The 18,686-nt window shown below is 32.7% G+C and overlaps 1 protein-coding gene across 1 annotated transcript; it reads left to right on the forward strand.

Annotated features, from left to right (window-relative positions):
- Positions 1–2,159: 2,159 nt before the first annotated feature.
- Positions 2,160–14,497, forward strand: LOC149910327 (uncharacterized). Its single transcript, XM_090112470.1, has 6 exons — positions 2,160–2,510; positions 6,382–6,611; positions 6,720–6,857; positions 7,692–8,005; positions 9,963–10,113; positions 12,157–14,497. Exons 2-6 carry the CDS (start codon positions 6,383–6,385, stop codon positions 12,417–12,419), a joined length of 1,095 nt encoding a protein of 364 aa, XP_089968596.1. The 5' UTR covers positions 2,160–2,510; position 6,382; the 3' UTR covers positions 12,420–14,497.
- The last annotated feature ends 4,189 nt before the right edge of the window (positions 14,498–18,686 follow it).

An 18,686-nucleotide genomic window follows, 5' to 3' on the forward strand; every position in this document is an offset into this window, starting at 1 on the left:
CCCCATCTCTGAAGCACTACTGAAACCATACATTTCCCGCCTGTAATAAAATACCTTGTAACCAAAGCAGATTAGCCGTATAATTAAATTTCCCGAGATTGCTATAAGGGGTTAATCGAGTGTGTAATATCATTTAAGTGGACACGTTAATGAGGGTGTAATTGTAAGGAGATATATTTCAAGAGACGTTTTAAAACAAATTATTAATATTGTCGACATTATAATAGAGAATTTTTAGATGTCGGTTACTCAATGCCCAATGGTGTGAACAAAAATGTATTTATACTATACTCACCTATGTAATATAAATTATGTTTAGTGATATATTTTGTGGTAGACCTTCCTACTTCATTCCTGATTTTCGGAATTTCAAATTCCCAAGCGAGGAAAATGATCGTATTTTCCTCGCTTGGGAATAATATCTAGGTAAACCTTGATTATTTCAAGTATTCTGTCTTTATTACATACTAGCTGCTCCGCGCGGTTTCACCTCCTTGCTCCACCCCTGTTGGTCGTAGCGTGATGATATATATATATAGCCTATAGCCTTCCTCGATAAACGGGCTATCTAACACCGAAAGAAATTTTCAAATCGGACCAGTAGTTCCCGAGATAAGCGCGTTCAAACAAACAAACTCTTCAGCTTTATAATATTTGTATAGATTATGAATTCAGAATAAAGATTAACTCCAGACTTTTATATATTACCTATACAAAAAATACCGATTAACGAAAAAAATATCTATACATCAGCTAACAAATGTCATAAAGTAGGTAGGTAGGTAAGTTACAAATTACAAACGTAGTAATATGTACCTACATAATTTAATTAGTATGATAAAGTTAATTAAAATTTCCTAAATAAATTGATTTGAAACTTTCAACGTTCTGTACCTACGTATGTACCTACTTAAGTAATGTACCTACTCGCTACTCGATAACCTCGATTTAGATACACGTTCCAATGAAATTTTATCAATCAATTTTTACAAGCTTAAGCTCTCTCTATTCGGAATGAATAGGTAATAGTTTTTACCTTGGATAATGTTTTCCACAGATAAAATTAATTAGTGTACCTACTTTGGAGGCTTTAATTATCAAATATTTTTGATTTAATTTATTTAAATTTAAACAATCACCTACATGATCGTTTTAAAGAAGGAACCTTCTGTTTATTTTTACATTAATTTATTAATTTAATGTGATTTAATTTATTAAAATAAGCACTGAACCCTAAATAGTAAATACTGGCAAATTTAACAAAAAAATACTCCTTAATAAAATATTGTACTACATATAATGTAATTTTTGTATTGTCACCGATCCTTTATGTTCAAAATTTGATTAAAATCTGTCATCAATGTTTCAAGTGGGTCAAATAGAGTCAAAAGGAATCGGTAGGTACATCCAATTAAACTGCTAATAAAAAGCTCGATTTTTTATCGATGCTGCTATAATCTTTTGCCCGATAGATAGAGTCTTTACTTTTAGGTATGTAGGTAGTATTGCATTGCGTTATCAACAATAAAAGTAATATATCTATTGCAATTAAATAAGAATATATTTCTTTAAATAATCAAAAAGCAGTTTTGTTTCTAAGTTCATCTAAGCAACGCTCCGCCCAACGCTAGCATATGACCAATCGCGCCGGATGGGCGGGGCCGTACTCTAAACAAATCTGAGCTCTGAGCTTTATCTTTCCTACGAAAAACTATTTCTCCATATTAATTGAATTATATGTTATGACATACTCAATAATGATAATCAATATTTTATTTTATCAAACATTTTTACTCCAATTATTTCCCTTCGTCAATTTGTCAAAATCCATTCTGATTAAAAAATGATTGCAGTTTTAATAAAGTGTAGATACGTAATTTCAATTTGTATCATTTTTTGTAAAACTTGTATAATACCTACACATAATATTTAATACAACTCTGACTATCATCGTTCAATTATTGTGATTTATTATGAACAATCAACAGTTGCTAATGACTAAAATTTAATGTCGCACGGCCAGAACTACTAATTTCCACACATTTGTATGCGTAAAGACATTTTTCAGCATATCTTAAGCGTAGTTAGCTGTGTGCAAGTAATAATTAGCCAATGTATGTGAAGATGCGACGCGAGTCACCTGTCAAGTAGCCGTTTTATCAAATCATTTCTTTATTGCGTAGCCTCCAGACCTGTTGTTTTTTGTTGGCAAAGTTGAAAAAAACTATTGTGGATGAGCAGTTGGGTAGATCGGGGCGCGCGAGCCTTATTTCAGTCAGGTGCCAGGCGCCGAGCGCGATACACCGTACACTGTATTCCTCTCCAACCTATATAGGTACACAGCCTTTACGAGCGCACTGCCTTCGCCGGTTACACATTGTTTAGTATTTACGAATACTAAACCATGATTATTTCTTTCAAACTGAGAACAAAGAACACTTAATAATATAAATCGTGTATTTCTACTGTGATTCAGTGACAACTTGCAGTGATTAACTTTGCCGCCCAAGGTAAGCCCTAATTCAGATTTTTACCTTTTCAATGTTTCAATGGCTTCTTAATATAATAATAACCACTTATTAGTAACCTTTTACTTTATTGTTATGATTTAATTCTGATTACATACCTACTGCATTTGAAATTATGAGGATTTTAAACACTTAGGTAGGTACACAAGTCAAACAGTTTGCCGCCCAATTTTTCTTTAGTGTTTTTACGTTTATTTTATTTCGTTTAAAATATTTTTAATTTTAAAATCAAGATATTTAATATTTTTAAATAAGGTTAGGTATATCACTCTTTCTTTAACTTCTTTTTTTTTTCATAATATTTCAATTTATACAAAATTGTTGTTAATTTTGTTAGTTTACCTAATTAATTTTATATCCTGTGAATCTTGCAGGGGTCATTATTTTAAATTGAAGTGAAAATTTAAATGTTTTACACAACATTTGATATTTATGAGTCTCGGATAAAAGTAGATAAATGAAAAAACTAAAAATTATTATTAATTAAATTAAATATAAAATGTATTTGGGTTTGAAACGCCCACGGCCCATTTGGTACAACTTATTTATTTTTGTTACTAATTAGGTATCTACCTATTGAATGTATAAGTAATATCTATTACCACTTAACAATGCAAGAAAGAATCATGGCATTGTTAAAACAATCTTATCGGAATCGAACCCAGTATTTTTTCCGTCTTTGGGCCCCAAGCCGGGTATTTTAGGGTTACCTATCTTAATCTCGAATTTTAATATTCCGAATATCATAATCCAGAAAACGTTTGGACATTTTTTCATAACCCCGAATTTAAAAATTTCGAAGTTTTGTTTGCCATATAATCGCAACTCCGAATTTCATTTGCCCATTTCTTTATTTGTACGACGTTTTACAATCCAGACGAATGAGTTCCAGACATACGAAATCTAAATGCACAAAATCCAGATGACCGTAATCCATATGCACGAAAGCCAGATTTTTAAAACACAAATTTTTGAAATACAGTTAATTGATATCCAGACAAACAATGTCCAGATTTTTTAAATTAAAATAAACGATATCCAGCAAAACGAAATCCTTCCAGGGGGTCGCAGCACGAACCTAATCTAACCTACTGAATAGATTTTAACACTTTAACCTTTCTGTAATGGGCAAGTAAAACAATAGCGAGTCGGTTCTGGCACTCGCCGGCCGCTGCCGCGGCACGCTCGCTTCGCTCGCTCGGCTCGTGCATGGGGGGTCACAGTTCAAACCTAACCTAACCTACTGAGTCGAATTTGACACTTAAACCTTTCTGTAATAGGCAAGTAAAACAAAAGCGAGTCGGTTCTGGCACTCGCCGGCCGCTGCCGCGGCACGCTCGCTTCGCTCGCTCGGCTCGTGCATGGGGGGTCACAGTTCAAACCTAACCTAACCTACTGAGTCGAATTTGTTACTTAAACCTTTCTATAATAGGCAAGTAAAACAATAGCGAGTCAGTTCTAGCGTGGGGGTCGTAGTTCAAACCTAACCTACTGAGTCGACTTTGACACTAAAACCGGTCTGTAATGGACAAGTAAAACAATAAATTTACTTACTGACGATGTTTATTTTCAGTCGATAGTAAAGGTATAATCACGATTGTATGGAAATCAAATAAAAAGATTATGAAAATCTGGCAATAGTTTATCTGTTATACGATTATATGGGAACCAAATAAAAAGATTATGAAAATTTGGCAATAGTTTATTTGGAAAATGGTACGATGGGAAACAAAAAAAAGTATTCTGAGAATCTGGTATAATGAGATCTGTATTATGAGAATACGGGAAACAAAAAAATACTTTTTAAAAATCTGGTTTTGGTGCATCTGGAAATTGATTCATCTGGGAAATTAAAAAAGGAATTTTAAAAATTTGTCATTCATTACATCTGTCTTTTAAAAGTTCTAACAACCGTTTTCGGGGTTTTAAAATTCGGGTAATAGAAATTCGAGTTTTTAATAGGTTACCGTATTTTAGTAACTAGAATTTCACACAGGCTCTATGAGTATTAGTTGTGAATCAAAAAATCATATAAAAAATTTAAGTCAAAGTAAGGAAGGCCTATCAGTGGAAATGCTTTTATAAAGTTAGAGCAATGGTGTAAAGCTCTATAAATGATTTAAATCTACAACAATTAAATTATTTTGGTCAATATAAGTAACGATAAGTCTCAAGGTATGTTTCTAAGTATCTAATTGTAAAAAATATATTAATCTGTTTTTTATAATATAAAACAAAGAATTTATGTATTTGTTTGTTCAATTATTTGAATACTCAGGAAGTACTCGTTCACAGGGCGGATCGCTAGTTAATCAATACCTAGATATAAAGTAACGCTAAGTATTAGGAACTTCGATGAAAAAATATGTTTTAGTTCTCACAAAAATATAGAGATTTGGTTTTTTACAGTATAAATATAGAGCCAATTAATTTTACAGATTGTGGCTTACAATAACTTTCTTTTTATTTTGAAAATACATAATGGGTTCCTAAAGGTCGTTGAAGATTATATCGGCCTGATAAATTAATTAATGTTGGAATCTTCAAGGGAACACTTGGCGGTTCCCACTACACTATATCTACCTATGAAAATGAGTAGTAAGACACGACGGTTATAATTGCCACTCACCACCTAATGAAAACTTGCTTTAATAGAACAAAAAATTGCGACACTCAACCCTCGCATTACGCTCCTTACTCAATTACCAGTAATAGCTTGAAGCAATTGCATTCAGCTGTTTGTATTGTAAACTCTGTGTTAGTTAGGAATTTATTACACGTGTAGACGTATCAATCGGACCCAAGTCTTAATTATGATAACATCTTTACGACAAACAAAGGTACCGTTAATACAGGTGGATTCGTCAGATATATATCACCCTCTGTCACTTAATTATTTCCCCAACGTTAATTACAAATTTGGCAATTCATTCCCGATGATTGTGATCGTAATATTTTGATTTAGTCGGTCAGTTAAGTAATAACCTAATACCAACACACCTTCGCTTTAATATATTTGTGTTATTTGACATGGATTAGAAACACGATGGGTGAAGTCTAATGCTTTTTAGTCTAATGAAGATTGTTTCAGTCCGATATATCGTGAATTATTAATGCGCGTACGCAACGGGTGCCGCACCGTACCGTCCACTTTCATTATTCTGATTCTTCATTTACTTGATTGAGCTTTTAATACGATTCGTTGTCGACAAACAGTTGAGCGGATTAATCAAGGCGAGAGCTGTCAACAAATAGTTAGATGGGCGCTAATGGTGATGGTCACGTAATAACTTTGATGACAAAGGTGTATTCGTACACTACTGCTGTAGGATCAGTATTAGCTGTACGTCGCATATTACATATGTCATGATTGCTCATTAATAACGTTCGCTTTGTGTAGCGTGACCAAAAATTAAATCTTGAAAACTATGTTTTTAAATGCAAATTATTTAATATTTACACAGATGTTTTGACATATCGACCACTAAATGCATGAATGCAGTCTTTAGAGTCTTTAGATATATTCATAAAATTTTGTTTAAAATCTGTTTGCATTAAGCTTTAAATCGACATTTTAGCAAATATACATTTGATATTCATATCCACGCAAATCAATTGAACACAATGGAAGTGAAATGGTTTGTAATGTATAGAAACATCGTTTTATTAATTAAATGTATATTACAGTTAAAATGTATATGCAAAATGCGCTAACAAACTGCATTGCCATGCCTTGCAAAATGCGCTAACAAACTGCATTGCCATGACGTCTTTTATTTGATAAGAGAATCACCGAATTGTAAGTGTGTAATAAGAATTCAAAAAACGCGTATTAAGACTATTATTTTTGCAGGATGTCACGCCACGTCCTTCTGTCTCGGCTGGCAGAGCAGTTCCAAGCCTCATCGCCGCCGGCACAGCGTTTCCCGTCCCCCGAACGGAGTGTGTCTCCTCACTCGCCGACATCTACGAAGTCACCACTACACTCCCCAGATTCCCTTTCACATAACCGACTAGACATGTTACAACTGGGAGACATTGAAATTGCAGGGAGAGCACTCAAGCAATATGCTAGAGCTACAGGTAAAATTAAAATAAACACGAATATTCTTATTTATTGAACCGTTTTTTAATAAGTTGCATTTTATCGTCGGTATAAATATAACTTTATTTTTAATTGCGTTCAAATAGAGCTCGGGGCCTTGATGTACTGCAGCGGGCTGGGTGCGCTTTACGGCGGCGCAGGAGTATGGCCCCTACTGCTGCCACGAGCTTCACCCAACTTTGTTCCACCTCTCGACCATATGAGACACACGCCACCACGAGAAGGTAATTTGATAATATTTATTAGAAAACTATACCTATAATTGTTGATTACCAAATGCATGAATTATAAACTAAAGATGCTAAGCGTGTTATCGAAATATTGACGTCAATGTAGGTGACCTTGCTTGTAGTCAGTTAAAACCTGATATCTTAAATGTAATCATTCTGTGTTTCATGAGTTCTACTTGAAAAAGTTCTGACGAATTACGAAACGTTGACGACAATATATTCTATCAAAACTTCACCTCGGCCTCCTTAAAGACTTCTCATGTTTCCCTCATTAGAATAGTTATCAGTGCTGTACAGCGATTAATAACTCGCAGCGCTGATACGACGTCGTTTACATGTCGTTTACCTCCATGAGCGAAGCAAAGTTACATGTTTCCAATTCGCCAAGGAAAATCGTGTACCTACCGTCTTACAAGCACCGCATACCGTACCTACATAAATTCTTTGATTATTCAAAAGACACGTTACGGGTGTACGATATAGTCTATAGATAACTAATGAGGAGGACCTAGATTCGAAAACATTTGATTTCGTTTTAACTTTTTCAATTTACTTTTAAACAGAGAACGTTAACGCTTATTCTTTTTTCTTTTAAATGTTATGTTAATTAAATAATTATTAAATAAAAAAGAATTATTTTTCATTGTTGCATACTAGGTACCATATCTTAAATTGTATTGTAAAGGTAGACATGACGCAATCAACAAATACCAGCGCACCTGTACAGATTTCATGAACACTCATAGAATTATAGACGTCCGATATGACCCGACTGACTTTCAAATGATCGCATGAAAACTGTGAAGGGTAACAATACATTTGTTTCAGATGACGAAGAAGAGCTGCCTTTAAATTTATCGACAAAAAATCGTCAAATATGGTCGCCCGGTAGTGCTTGCGAACGAGAGCAAGACAGAGACACAGACTCTTCCACGGGACGCTGGGACGCGCAGGACGACGGTGACGTGCCGCTGGAACTGGTCAAGCGCTGTCGCAGCAGTCCTGATGAAGACCACATCTCCAGCTCTGAGCCTCGTCGCTGCCCCTCCGCGCCCGCCTATCAAACATTCCCACCCCCTGCGGCAGACATCAACTTTTCATTATTACTCAAAAATGAAAACAAGACTGAAAAATCATTTCAGGTATGTACTGTTGTCATTTAATTATCACTATAATAAAAAAAAAGAAAAACTTCAAGGGAACGGTCAATGAATTGCGACATCCTTTAACGAGATCGGGATAACTGTACAATTTCCGCTCAAAATGCTTTTAAATAGCAAACCAGTATCGGTTTTTTTTACAAATCAAATAGCAAAAGTTGCCCCTGGCTTAATAAGTACTCTTGTATCGAAACAAGTCGCACGTCTTATGCTATTCGAGGCTACACACTGCCTTTGAACATCTTCTTGCATTTTAATACGTTCGTTTCTTCGGGTGGCATTTTTGACACGTCTATTTTAGGAATAATATTAAATATTTTTAAGTTGTTTTGATAGAACGGATACTTTCTACGTCAAAGTATGATAAGTTCAGTATTTAGGTACATTGTTATCATGCACAGCGACGCGAAACGAAGTCTGGGTACCTTTTGTTATATTGTTTTTTATATACTATATTCAGGCAAAACATCAATACATATTGTGTCAATATTAGTAAATCACACATTTTTTGAATCATTAAACTAATTCCAATTTTTTTTTAACTTCTGTTCATTGTGAGTTAAAATGTTTATTTCGCAGTACTTTTTTTATTAGCTCCAATAATAAAAAATTGTTTTCGCTTAAATTTTCTTCATATCTTTTTATATTTGACCTCATGATATCTAATAAAAAATTATTATTTAATAAACATTTTAAACCTCAGTCCATGTTAAAATACTGATAACCATATGTGGATGGACTCACCCTCGCCAGCACCTGTGTTGTTTATAAGAAAATGCATCGATATAAAAAGGCTATCAAAAAACTAGGAGTTTTTGTAGGCGCGAGGTGAGGCAGCTGCCTCGCCAACTGTCACAGGCCGCTACTCGGATTTGTGTTCGGTTATCATTTGCCGCATACTTAACGGGCTAACCACCCGACTAATAGCGGCATACTTACTTTTTCCGTTATTTTAAAGGATTCCCTCCAAAATTTCGCGGGACAGGTGGTATATACCTACCTACATACAAGATGAACAAAGCATAATAATTAAAGCTATTTAATAGTTTTTGCCATTTTACACATAGAAATTACGTTACGTTATTTAGCGACGGCCGGGAAAATATAATATATACCTAATATTATATATATTGTTTAAAAAACCGCCTTTATTCCCATAATCAGTTATGATGAAGAATTTAGTAAATATTTTATAATAAAAATCCTACATACGTACGTAACCTGTTCCATGAGTGAGTTGAACTTCTTAAATCTTTCTACATATTATATTTACTCATTTGAATAAAGAAATACCATTGAACAATAGTAGGTATGTTAGTATAGATCTACTATTTATTGCGTCATAACACGTAGCCCGTAGGTGATTTTCTATTCAATTCTAACAACATCTGATCAAATAAATCTAAAATTTGAATCTTTTGTAACAATATCTTCGGAAGAAACGGCTAAAGAATTTGTTTGTTAAGTATGCAAATGAGGTTTCAATTGTCTTTAAATTATAACCGCCTGCTGAGAGTTAACTGTTTTACAATTTCAATCGATACTTCGTAATTATCCGTAATTGTAAAAAATACGATTTATTAAAACCCAGTATTAATCATACATTGACAAATGTTAATTACTGCCTTGGAAAGTTTAACACGGGTTGAAAAATCAAAGAACAGCGAAGAAAGGGGTTTCAACTGCCCTGTAATTATTATATTATTAGCCAGCGTCGATCTACATGTCTACGTTTTTATTTATTTTTACATTGAATCAACGTCATTACAACGGTTTCATATTTCTGAAGTCTTTTAAAAGTTTTAAAAATGTTAGACATTTATAGATTTTGTACGTTCTGGTAGGCACAATTAAATTATATTTGATATAATTAGTAATCATAACTTTATTAGGAAAAATATCTAAAAAATATTAATGACTAGGTATTTGTTTTGTTTAGTGCAAGCAATGTGGAAAATGCTTCAAACGCAGCAGCACCCTATCTACTCATCTCCTCATTCACTCCGACACCAGGCCGTACCCGTGCCAATACTGCGGCAAGCGCTTCCATCAAAAGTCGGATATGAAGAAACACACCTACATACATACAGGTAATTTAATTGTAATTAAAAACACCATAATTATTAACTCCTATTATCACGTATTTACTTCGATACAACGCATATAAATTATTCTAATTTGTAACACTGACAAAATTGTAATACACACTTTGAAACTTTACTCGTTTGATTGAAGATAATATTCTAAATTACAGCACTACAAGAAATAAAGTTACGTAAAACGGTCACTATAATTTGAGTTTACTAACGATTTTAGTAAGTGTTATAGTTTAGTAAAGGGCCTTGCTCGTACAAGGTGTCTTTTCGACGACGGGTATTTGATGAAAAATAGGGAATTTAACTACCTATGTATGTATTGAAATATTCAAAATGCTCTGGTTTATCTTCCTTACTATACATATATGTTTATAAGTAGGTTTATTGTGTACCTACCTATTTCTATAGGTAGTAGCACATTTAGAGATGTCTTATCTAATTGATAGCGACTCAAAAATATAAAAAAAATATGTCAATAAACCTTCATTTAACACCTGATTTAGCACGTTACATTTTCTTGGACTATAGTAGTCAAAAACCATTCATTATGTTCCGTTACTCACGTTTTAAGGCGAATTATGAATGTTTTATAGATCAAGACAATATCAATAACAATAAAAGTACGAAATCGATGAATGTTATTGATAACAAGGCAGCGCATTTACCTTGCATGACGGCAAATCGCTGCCAGTGTACGACGCGTTAATGAATTTCCAATGAGCAAAAAATAGGCGACGCTCCTCACTGCAACCCATCCCAGCAATTTTCAATGAGGTCGCAATTAAATCTTAATATGTTCTGTTTTCCGGTCCTATTTATCAGTTTTGGATATATAAAGAATTTACTGTACCTATATTTAATCGTTATATGTATATACATTGGTAAATACAGTTACTAACAGAAGGACTTATGTAGTTGAAATTACTGGACTCAAAATGTCTATCTGCCTAATAATAAAAGGACAAAGTTTTTAATTTTGATCACCACAACTCTTTAGCTCTAGCGCTACTTTCGTTAACAAAAATTTTGTATCATATTGTGTGCGTTATATACTTATATGTTAATTTAATTAACGAAATTACACACAATATTAAGGTATTTAGTTAACATCTTTTTTCCTTCCAAATCTATTATCGATCCAAATAAAGCAGCATCAGGGACATTTGTAGTCAACCATTCAAAATAATATATTTTTATTTAACCACTTCAAGAAACTTCAACGAGATGAATTAACTATGCAAAAAAGCAATGTGGACATATTTGTCTCCGCTGAGACATCTCGTCACGTCTGCAAATAGTTCCGAATGATTTACAGTAACCTTACAAGGTACTGGTCCACCCGATAAATACCTCATGATCAATATTCCAAAATGTGGCCTGGCCTGCAATTAGCTGCTCAGCCTTCGCAGACCTTCACGTGCGATCACACTACAAACAAAGAGACGATTTAAATCTTGTTCTATTAAACGCATTCGAGTTTTCAATAAGATTCCAAATTAATTTTTATGTACTTATACGTATGTATCGATACATACCTACCTACTTGTAGTCGGGGTGTACAAGTTTCGCTATGGGTAGAGCAACTTGCGGGATTTATAAAAGTAAAGTTGCAGAAAAAGAAAAAATACAGTTGCGGATTATATCTCGCTTCTGGATAAGCGGCAATAATTTATTTTTTTATACATTATACTACATTTACATTATACTACTTCGTATGCATATACTTAGATTAAATTTGATACTTAATGTTATTTTTTCTATCGTAGAGCATTTTGCATCTATGATCGCCTAACTTTTCTAAAGTTGTTGAATATAATATATTTGTTTGTACGTGACGGCATATATGTACATTGGATATCCGACTAGTGCAGTGATCTAGTACTTATTTATTATCATATTTCAACTTCTCTTATGAAATCCTCAAACTATTTTGTACATTACGGTTTATGATCGCAAAATTGCCTGAGTAGTATCAATACATTCATTAATCTTGTCTGATTTAAATTATAAAACTATGTATATGTTTGTTTGTTACAGGTGAAAAGCCCCATAAATGCGTCGTATGCTCAAAAGCTTTCAGCCAAAGCTCAAACCTAATCACGCATATGCGTAAACATACGGGGTACAAACCTTTCTCATGCGGTCTATGCGACAAAGCTTTCCAGCGAAAGGTGGACCTACGCCGACACCGGGACTCACAGCATTCAGATGCAATAGAGACTCCCAATACAAACTTGACAGCTCGTTACCGATACTACGGAGAGGAAACCACCTCCCTAGCACCACTTGTTACTAACTAAATAGATTTTTATGACTCAAATAAACATTTTTAAACTCAAGTTTTCCAATGCATATAACATATTTTTAATTGACGCATTTAAAACAAAAATATCTATTGTCCCGGAGAGCAATAAATATAACCAAAGAGCATTTTAATTGTTGTTGCCATCATTGCATTTATTGAGTTAGTGGGTACTGGGAACTTTAACAGAAAATAAAAGCTGCTTCTAGAAAGTGTGTAACAAAATATTTAATATGTATAACTATGTAAACTAGTAGGATCCATTTTTTTTCTGAATAAGTGCCTTAAAATGCCTTTTACTATAACGTATCTAATAATGTACTTTGCCATAAAGATCTTAGACACTACGTGGTCATCGCTATTTTTTTCAGCTATCCGTCCATTGGAACTTTTCCTTAATAAGCTTATAAGTATTTAGTAAATATTTACAATAAGCTGTAGGAATTATAATATGTATATGCATTCTATTTTTTATGACTTCAATGCGTTAAATTCCTAGTCAAGTCTAACGGTACGTATAGTTTTTTTCTTCGAAATAATTGGGGTTGTCGGTACGCATATAATTTTAAATAAAATTATTCGCGTTATCGACACAACTGCCTCTTCATAATTAAAATATTAAATAATCTAGGAAAACTAGATGTAAAAGTATCTTATTAATAAATAATAACCATTCCACGAGTTAGACTGTGTTTATATATTTTTAATTCGGTGTGAGTTAGTACAAATATTTACTTTTGACAAGTGAAATTTTAAAAATTGTTTGCACAGCAGATTGTATGTGTTTGAAATGTTGTATAATTAATCTTAAGTAAATGGTGTTTGTATGTATATTAATTAATAATTATTATTAGATGTGTAGATATATCTGTTTCACGTAACGAATGTAAAATGAGTGAATTTAAGTCTATTGAAAAAACCAAAGTAAAGTGTCTTGTAGTCGAGTGTAAAACGCTTTATTTATAAAACTTAGTTAATTTTACAATAAGTTCTCTATTAGATTCATTTAGGTTTAATAATTTACCATTTTATTTATTTTGCTGTGCATTTGATTTATTATTTTACAAAATATTTGTGTAACCACTAAACAATAAGACGTTCACGTTACCAAACAAAAATTGTAATAACTATTTAAGTAAACATTTCATACGAAATCTCAATTCTCATTTGGTGTTATAATAAATATCATAAAATGTGATTACCGTCACTGAGTCAAATTTAAGAAAGCTACCATAGGTTACCATTTTTCATAAATACCATTGTAAATAGGTCTATCCGCTCTACCATAGACGTTAATGATTCATTTCAAACTCTTACCTATATAGATGTGGAGAATGTAGATAAAACGACCATTTATTTTATATTTTTTTAATAAGAAAATACATAATTTGGGTTTTTCTCGCATTATTAGCACCAGCTTTTCTTTTCACCAGCGCGGCGGCTTCGTTCCTATAGATTAAATTATGCCGTGAAAGTCAATTCCAATGCAACTTCCCTGGCATCGCCCATTTCGCTTCCTTAGAAGGTGATAAAAGGCCGTTTTAACTTTTAATCTTCAGTCTCATGCCATATTTCTGTGAAATTACAAAAATGCGAAAACAGATTAAAATAATATTTGAATTTGACAGGAACTTTAAAACTTATGATTTAAGTAGATATTGAATTATAATTTTAACTTAATGTTCTATCATAAGTAATATGTGTATTCGTATTTCAATATTAATTCTTCAATTTTTATTTCCTCGTTTTATGTACGGAGCATAATATATCGTTATATTTAATTTCTTTTCCGTACGTAACCAGTAGTTAGTAACATAATATGTAGATACTTACTGAAATAAACGGCTAGAACACCAAAGCAGTAATAATATAAAATATCTTTATAAAATAACTACATAATTGTACTAGCTACATACTATCTTTGTTTAAAAATATTAAAGTTCTCAAACTTTCGTTGATAATATGAATGGTTTAGGAACAAATGATCTGTATTTAAGCCTGTGGAAATAATTACCTTCGTTTTTTGAACAAAAATGAAAACCTACGAATTTCAATATTTGTACAATATATTATGTATACAGTAGGGGTAAAGTCACCAGTAGTTGACCATGTACCTGTAGTTGACCGCTAATGCACATAAACCGTTATAATAAGAATTCGCGGCAATTTTAAAAACTCATTCGTTAATAAGTAGTTAGTGCTGCTATCTGGTCAAATAGGCGCGTAAATTGCGCATCCATATCTGTCAAATATAGTAAATGGTGGTCAGTTGTTTGTTGAGTGACGGACCATTAAATCAATAAATTCGTTTTTGTAATAATATTCGTAGAGATTGAAAAAGTTTGAAGCTGAATACTAGGAACTTTGTCACCTTGTTGACGGTAAGTGTTTTTCGTTTTTTATTCGTTTATGGTTTATTTAAATGACAGGGTAATTAAAATTTAAAGATTTGTTGACAAAATTGAGATGTGGGGGTGGTCCAATACTGATTCCGTTTGACTGCGATTTTCTAGTAATTGACCATGGTGGTCCATTACCGAATTACCGTTTGACTATGATTTTCTAGTAATTGACCATGGTGGTCAACTTTTGATTATGTTCTGTATCTTTTAAATATACTGCATATAATAATTAATTAAAATAAACTATTTTATTTACTTTAACAATAGATTGATTTTCTTTAGTTAGTTAGTTAGTTTTGTTTATGGTACGAATTTATGGCTATGATCTATTACTAAAACCAATTTTTATCTTGTAGATGCCTGGGAAAAGGGGCGCATTCCTAAATTATACTGAAGCTGCAATGCTTGTAGCAGTGAACGATGTTCGTCTTCATAAAAGACCAATACGAACGGCTGCAAAAAAGTTCGGTGTACCAAGAATAACGCTTACAAATAAAGTAAAAGGGAAGTCACCGATGGAACGAAAAATGGGTCCGACATCCATCCTTACACCAGAAGAGGAGCATAAAATATGCGACTGGGTGCAAAAAATGGCATAAAGATGTGCTCGACTATCCCTGGGATGCAGTAGTTGCTCACATAGAGGCTCCCAAGAAGACCAGTTCTACGAGAAATGTATATGATGTTCCAGAGATACATTCCTTGATATGATGAATTTGGCAAAAAGTTTGACGTTTACGCTTTGTGTTTGACAGTGTCCTTTTGTTTTATAACCATCTTTCGGATCTTTTAGAATCTTGTTTTTATTTAAATTATAGGCTTAAAAAGGCCTAATTATTATTATATTTCAAATAAAACGTTATCTTTTCATCTTATTGCTTCTTATTTAACAAATAACCCAATTAAAATTGTAGCATCTGAGTGGTCATCTACTGATGCAAAATATGGTCATCTTCTAGTTTTTAGATGGTCAACTACTAAATTTCTAATATAAGAACATTTTTAATTTTTTTTAAGTTTATTCGACCATTGTACGTGGTGAAATGCTTGTTCATATGTTAAAACACATTTCACAGGGTTTCCAAAAAAATAAACTTACTGAATTCATATGATAATTAAAGTCAAACATTTAAAAAGAATATTCTGTCTCCTTAAGTGGTCATCTACTGATGCTTTTACCTTATACCTAAATATGTCATCGGTACGTTAGTTGTGCGGTTAGACCGATAACAACCAGCTCCCAATAGCTAAGAATTTTATGTTGTACTTACCAATTAATAAAATATAATTTGTGTAGATTTTAAGTTCGTATTAAGATAAGGCCAGTTTTAATAAAATTATTTATAAAAAAATGCATTTTATTCTTCAACTTTTCTCTAAATAAAATATAATAAAATATTTGAGAACCATCAAATCAAAACATTTTATCCTTGTTACCTCTGTAAGCTTCCACAATCGAGAGTTTCGTACAAGAAATTATTGGGCGTCTCATCAAAATAAAGCTACTCACGGAAAATTAGCTTGATAAGTTGATAGTAATCAATTGCAAAAATGGGCGATGGATCCTGAACTATAGGTACGATTTATCCTAGCAGCTTAGGCTGTGTCATGTGTGTTGTCACTTGCCAATCACATTTTATCACAATTATCTACTTTTTCGTAGTTCATTTTGTACCTACAAATGTGGAAAAGCATGACGTTGGTATAATTATTGGAACACAGGTTCAATTTCCACATTCAATTGAAATAACCTTCATATTTTTAGTCCATTGAAAAGTTACATTTGGGGTTGCGTTTTTTAGAGGACGCAATTTTATTTTTTTGATGTGTAGGGGGGGGGGTCAGTGTGAAGCTATCACCAAGTTTGTGGGGTCGCCACCCTTGACCCACGGCCGCCATCTTGAAAATAGCGGTTGAAATGGTTTTTACGATATATGTATCTCTTAAACTATTTATCTGATAATAAAACAATGTTAACATTATTTGTTGCAAATTAAATTCTTTACTACACATCATTTTTTATTTACTACACATCATTCTTTACTACATCAAAAAAATAAAATTGCGTCCTCTAAAAAATGCAAGGTCAGGCCTAAAAAATGTAAAATTTCAATGGAGTATTTCGTATATTGAATGACTTATATGATGATTTATATTGGAGGGCGTTGTAATAAGTTTTTGGAACTAAGGTTTTTATGTTATTTAGTAGGTACTAGATTTCCACCCGCGGCTTCGCCCGCGATTTCAAAGGAAAACCCGCATAGTTCCCGTTCCCGTGGGATTTTCGGGATAAAACCTACCCTATGTGTTAATCCAAGTTACCTTCTATATGTGTGCTAAATTTCATTGTAATCGGTTCAGTGGTATGGTATTTGCGTGAAAGAGTAACAAACACACACACACACACACACATCCTCACAAACTTTTTGGCATTTATTCTAATATTAGTAGGATTAAAAGTTAAAACTGCTTTTTACATTATCTCTCTGATAAATTGATTTAATTTATTTATCAAATTAAATACCTTATTAAATAAATAATAATATTACCTTCACAATCGCCTAACAACGGTTTAGAGCAATCTTCCGTATCCTCTCCCATCTCACGGAACCGTTGTAGGTACATATTAAGTTCTCTTCTGAATTATTTCTGAGAAACACGAAATATGTATAAGGTTATATTTATTATGCATACCATGTTTAAAATATATAAATTTATAGTGTAATCGTTTCTTTCACCTTAAAATACGAATTTTATCATAATTTATCTATAATATTATTTTTTATTGACTTATCGTCTTATCGAAATTTTCCTGACTTATAGAAATTTTCCCCACAAAGAGAAATTTTCCTGACGCATAGAAATTCTCCTGTTTTATCGAGATTTTCCTGCCGTATATAATTTGTCCTGACTTATACAAATTTTCCTTTCTTATAGAAATGTTCCTGACTAATGAAATTTTCCCTGACGTATAGAAATTGTCCTGACGAATAGAAATTTTCCAGCCTATAGAAATTTTCCTGGCGTAGGTAGTTACATAATTTAATAATTTTTTTTTACTTCTTGCTATTTCATCTATTTTCACCGACAGCAAAAAAGGAGGATGTTCTCTATTCACCTGTATTATTTTATCTTTGCAACACTATCATAATATCATATATCTTTTCTATAATTGAACCGATTTTTATATTACTTATAGCTGCTTTATTGCTCAATTTATATACATTGTATTATTTATATATACATTCATTATATGTATAATAAATTTTATTTATTATACTAGCTTACCGCCCGCGGCTTCGCCCGCTTTGTCTAAAACCTAATAAATTATGTATATATATACCTACTTAAACCTTCCTCTTGAGTCACTTTATCAGTTATCTATTAAAAAATCCATTGCGTAGTTTTAAAGATTTAAGCATACAAAGGGACATAGGGACAGAAAAAGCTACTTTGTTTTATACTATGTAATGATAACAAAGTTCTTTCCAGTTCTCCATGACTGCCGAACGTCTAAATATTTACTAACTTCTTGAAAAAGTTAGGTATAGTACTCCTTTGCTTCAATTACCAAGAATTTCACCGTAATTAGAAATAGCGGAGCTGCCAGTGTGACTATAAGAGCCATGGTTATTATAACTTTTCCACACTAGACTAGTATAATTTTGGGTGTAATTTGCCTTATTCACTACGCTTGGTAGGTAGAAGCTAGTTAGGTACCTAAGAGGACTAGTTATGGAAGCATGCTTAGTAATACTCTGGATAACGTCAGCGTTTTATGAAATCCGAGGGAATAAATTTATCTATTATCTCTTCTATTCGTAGACTCTGATATAGTCTACGTCTGCAAGTTTACGTTATTA

This window comes from Colias eurytheme, chromosome 2, assembly GCF_061535395.1.
Source record: "Colias eurytheme isolate Ceu_HAF_F1 chromosome 2, ilColEury1 Martin Lab GWU primary, whole genome shotgun sequence".
NCBI classification, from domain to species: domain Eukaryota; kingdom Metazoa; phylum Arthropoda; class Insecta; order Lepidoptera; family Pieridae; genus Colias; species Colias eurytheme.